Genomic DNA, 5045 nt, shown 5'->3' with positions numbered 1-5045 from the left:
TTGCACAATGAGCCTCGTGCCTGCCGGGGCAGCCCTTCCTCCGCCCTCCCTCCTCCTGCTCTGTTTATTTATTTCATTTATTTTTATTGCATTTATTTGTTTGTATTCACCGGAATAATAAAAATGAGAAAATCCGAGCGCTGCTTTTGGCTGCTCTCCACCAACCTGTCAGTGACGCAAGCGGAGACTACTTAAAGGCAGATTAGAGGCAGCAAGACATTAAAGCCAACCTTCCTCCCTCCACGCCGCCGGTCCGCCCGCCGCGCCGCACCGCGCCACGAGCCGAGCGGGCCGGGCCGGGGGCGGCTGCCGAGCGGCCCCAAGCCCCGCAGAGCCGAGCCGAACCGGGAGCCCTCGGCTGGGCTGCCGCCTCCAGCCGCCCTCCCGCCACCGGACTACGGGCGGTAGAGACGGGCTGCTCTTCGATTTGTTTTCCCTCCCCCTGAAAAAAAAAAAAAAAAAAAAAAAAAAGGAGGGGTGAAAAAAGGCAGAAGTGAAGAGATCCCCTACGCTTGCCAAAGTCTTTGTCTCCGGATGAACAGCGATGGGGGAATGGACTATTCTAGAGAGGCTACTGGAAGCTGCCGTGCAGCAGCATTCTACTATGATAGGGAGGTAAGGGTCGCGGGAGAGCTGCGGGGAGCACGGGGGGATCCCCTCCTGTCCGAGCCGGCCGGCCGGGAGGTCGGCGGTGCACGGAGGGTCCCGGCTGCGCGGTGCCCTTCGGCCGGGCTCTTTCGGTGTGTGCCTGGAGCTCGCGTGTCTTGTCTGTGCGTGTGTGTGAGTGTGTGAGTGTGTGTGCGTGTTTGTGTGTTGGAGAGGCTGGTATGCGGCACGGGGCTCGGGGGCATGGGGACACCGCCAGCGCCGCCGTCCTTGTCCCCGAGGAGCCACGGGGCACCGGACGGTAGTCGGGGAGACCCCACTACCATCGGGGTCCCGCTGCCGGCGCAGCCCCTCTCCTTTCCCGGCCGTGCTCTCGGTGGCCCCAGGGCCCGTGTGATCGCCCTTCGGCCGAAAGGGCCGGGCGGGGGCCAGCGCTGACCGCCGCCCGCGGTCTGTAGCACACGGCCGCGCCGAGGCGTTGCCGCACAGCCTGCGCGCCCCCCGCGCGGAAGCGGGGTCGGTTCGAGGCGCCGGGGTCGGTTCGAGGTGCCGGGGTCGGTTCGAGGTGCCGGGGCCGGGGCCGGTGCCTGAGTCGGGGCCGGTGCCGGTCCGCTGTGCCGCGGCGGCGGGGCCCGGTCAGCACTGGACAGCTCCCGGCCGCGCGGCGGCGGCGCGCACTGACGGGCTTCTCTGTTGCAGGATCCTGCTGACCGTGGTGGTGATCTTCAGAATTCTCATTGTGGCCATTGTAGGGGAGACGGTGTACGATGACGAGCAAACGATGTTTGTCTGTAACACGCTGCAGCCAGGCTGCAACCAGGCTTGTTATGACCAGGCTTTCCCCATTTCTCACATAAGGTACTGGGTGTTCCAGATCATCATGGTGTGCACCCCCAGCCTGTGCTTCATAACATACTCCGTTCACCAGTCTGCTAAACAAAGGGAACGGAGGTACTCCACTGTCTTCCTTACCTTGGAAAGGGACCAGGATTCAATGAAGCGTGAGGACAGTAAGAAAATCAAGAACACGATTGTCAATGGGGTGCTGCAAAACACTGAGAACTCCACCAAAGAGGCAGAACCAGACTGCTTAGAAGTGAAGGAAATCCCCAATCCTGCTATCAGAACTACAAAATCAAAGATGAGGAGGCAAGAAGGCATTTCTCGATTTTATATCATCCAAGTGGTCTTTCGAAATGCCCTAGAGATTGGATTCTTAGTGGGACAGTATTTTCTGTACGGATTCAATGTCCCTTCCATGTACGAATGTGACAGATACCCTTGCATTAAAGAAGTAGAGTGCTATGTTTCTAGACCCACTGAGAAGACTGTATTCTTGGTATTCATGTTTGCTGTCAGTGGGATTTGTGTGGTGCTTAATTTGGCAGAACTGAACCACTTGGGCTGGAGAAAGATCAAAATGGCAGTGAGAGGAGTACAGGCAAAAAGGAAATCCATTTATGAAATCAGAAATAAGGACCTGCCAAGAATGAGCATGCCTAACTTCGGCAGGACTCAGTCAAGTGACTCAGCTTATGTGTGAGGCTGTGACAGAACTGAAACACTGTGCCAGGTGGAACAGACCCAGATACCATTAGAGAAAGGTACATTGCTTAGGCAAGCATTTTATCAAACCACCAAGAAAGCCATTAAGGTATTGGATCTCCACTTACTGAACTAGCTGCAAAATGCAGCGCTATATAAAAGACTGAAAAAACAGCTCTAAAACCATGCTTGACCTAGCCTTACAGCACAGCTACTATTATTCCTACTTTTCTTTCTAATGATTGGGTTTTATCTGTCAGTGAAGCAGCTTTTTGGTTGTCATTAGGATGTTTACAGTTTGAACTGTCTGACTAATTATTGTAAATGTGTAGAATGTTCATATCAAAAACTCTGCAAGGATACTCTGTATGGGGTGGGGTGGGGGACACTCTTGCAATGTGCAGGCATAAGCACATTTTAAAAGGAGGGTAAGCACACTGTAAGGAACCTAACCACAGCTCAGTCAGGACATCTGCGTTCACGTATCTCACAGATGTCTTATTTTGTTTGTCTAGATCACAGACTTTATTCCTGGTGTGTATTACTAGCTATTTTCTATCATGGTTTGTGCATCAATTAGTCACGCTAAAAATAAATGCTGAATATAATTTTGCCATTTTTTCTTTGCCTGTCCACACACACACACACACACACACACACACACACACCAGAGACCTTAAACATCTTGCATTAGTTGTGATCTGCAGAATATATCAGTACATTTTGATTGATTCCCTAATATGTGCATGAATACGATGGAGCTGGTTCATGCCAGACGAGTTATGCATTTACCTACAATCACATATGACGACACACATACCAAAGGAAGAGAGTTCATTGCATTTAACTGTGAATATATCATCTTTTCTCTGCTCTTATTTATATAAGTGCCATACTTGAAACATCTAACTCTGTACTTAGTCAAAAGGTTGTCTTGGGATACCAGCTGGAGTGAAATGATTTTATACTCTTGTTTATTTTATGCTATTTGTTTAGTCATTGCAATGGTGTAAAAAGCAGCTAAAGTATCTATTGATAAATAAATACTTGCCTTTTTTTTTTTTTTTGTAAGCCAGAGAAATTTGTTCTTTATTCTTGTATACAATTGTAAAAAAACTTACAGGGTTAAAATAATTGACTTACAACAATTATTCTTCAGGGTTTAAAATGTCTTGTTGGTATTCTAAACACTAAGCAACAAAACCTGGGAAATCAGGACTGTTTTTTATGTCTGTTTTCCTCCTTAAGCAAGCTTCCTCTGTCTTTAAAGCCTGATCCAAAGCCCACTGACACCAACAGCCTTCTTTCTGCTGACACTAAGGGCAACACAGTTGGCTGCCAAGGTCACTCTAGGAATAGCCAGAATACATTTACCCATAAAAGAAACAATTGCAGCTTTTCATCAGGGAATCCAAATAGTAACCTCAGCGTTTCTGCCTTACAGCTGGTTTAAGAAATATGTTGTTCATGTCCCATCAACTTACTGGCAAGCCACTGGGGCAGTCTCAAATGAATCTCTGTTAGCAGCAATTATCTTAATACAGAATAGAATACTAAGGTTTACTTAATGATTTTTTAAACATTTTTAAAATTCCTTCTGAATTCAACATAAAATATTTGTCTGGCAACAGTAGGAGTTGGATCAGGACTAAAAAACATACAAGTGCATTTCTAACTAAATAGTATCTGCCCTTAAAAGAAAAGGGCCAAAATGGTGCTGGAAAATTTAGGGGTATTTATAACATAAGAAGGAGACATGGGCTCAGAGTCATAAAAGGCCTTTTGATTGTATTTTATGTCAAGCCTGAAAATGGATTTTATTATATATTGGCTCGGAGATGATTCATATAATCTTTTCTTCTTGGCTTACAACAGATACCTTAACATTCCATTCTTGTCATTTGCCAGCATTGTCACTTTAAAAAAATGTTGATTAATTCTTAGATAGTCTATCCATTATCACATTCATCTGTCTTTTTTCTTCCACTGTGAAGCATTAAAGATGTGTCATGTTTTTAAAGATTTAAAAAATATTTTTCCTTATGTATAAATTTAAGAGTTTTCCTGATTTGATTATAGAAACCTCTAAAGACGGATTTCTCAAATTCTTTGTGATAAAAACGCACACTGATATTGCTAGTTGACTGCATGCTCACTGGAAAACTGCATGTTATTTTTAGAAGGACAACATGGCAGCTAAAATCTCCATCTGCAAAATAACAAGCTTCTGAAGATTATTATTTGACACACAAATCCACGTCTGATTTTCATTTTGCAGAGTCCTGGGATGGTTTTCAAAAATCTCATTTTGAACAGATATTGAAAGGGAAAATATTATTTTACAGTCATAATCACTCCTTTAATGTTGAAGAAGTGAGAGATTGTGTGCACAGTGCTTGATCCAGTGCAAATTAAAATTGGAAAAACAACTTCATTGGGTTTTGCTTCAGGTTCAGCATATTTTCCTGTTAGGAAGAAGCCCTAATGCAAGTTTTTTTCCAGTGACTGCATAGCAGCTTTCAGTCAAACTATAGTGAAGGTGCATGTCTTGAAAGAGATAAGATTTTAATACCTTAAAATTCTAAGGTCATATTTAGAAAGTATCTGTTTATATTAGTCAATGCAAATGACTCAGTTAATTTAATTTTTTTAAATGTAGTTGCATATTTTTACTCCATTAAGTTGGGATTCTTCAGATTTGTTCAAAGAGAAGAATATCAGGAAATGTAAATGCTGATTTATGTAACAGGATCAGCGATAAAGTAGGCAAAGACTTATATTTTGATCAACAGAAACATCATTCACCATATTTGGAATATGGCTTTTCATATTCCAGATGAGAGATGAAATGTGTCAAGAGATCAGTTATTCCAACCTTCCTTTTAAGTTGTTAT

The 5045-nt window shown here is 44.7% G+C and overlaps 1 protein-coding gene across 1 annotated transcript; it reads left to right on the top strand.

The window, feature by feature from the left end:
* The first annotated feature begins 528 nt into the window (after window positions 1–528).
* Window positions 529–2541, top strand: GJD2 (gap junction protein delta 2). Its single transcript, XM_053945898.1, has 2 exons — window positions 529–615; window positions 1306–2541. The coding sequence occupies exons 1-2, from the start codon at window positions 545–547 to the stop codon at window positions 2147–2149; spliced, it is 915 nt and encodes a 304-aa protein (XP_053801873.1). The 5' UTR covers window positions 529–544; the 3' UTR covers window positions 2150–2541.
* The last annotated feature ends 2504 nt before the right edge of the window (window positions 2542–5045 follow it).

The sequence above is a fragment of the Vidua chalybeata genome, chromosome 6, assembly GCF_026979565.1.
Source record: "Vidua chalybeata isolate OUT-0048 chromosome 6, bVidCha1 merged haplotype, whole genome shotgun sequence".
In the NCBI taxonomy this organism is placed as follows: Eukaryota; Metazoa; Chordata; class Aves; order Passeriformes; family Viduidae; genus Vidua; species Vidua chalybeata.
This window is presented reverse-complemented; position numbering and strand designations above follow the sequence as displayed.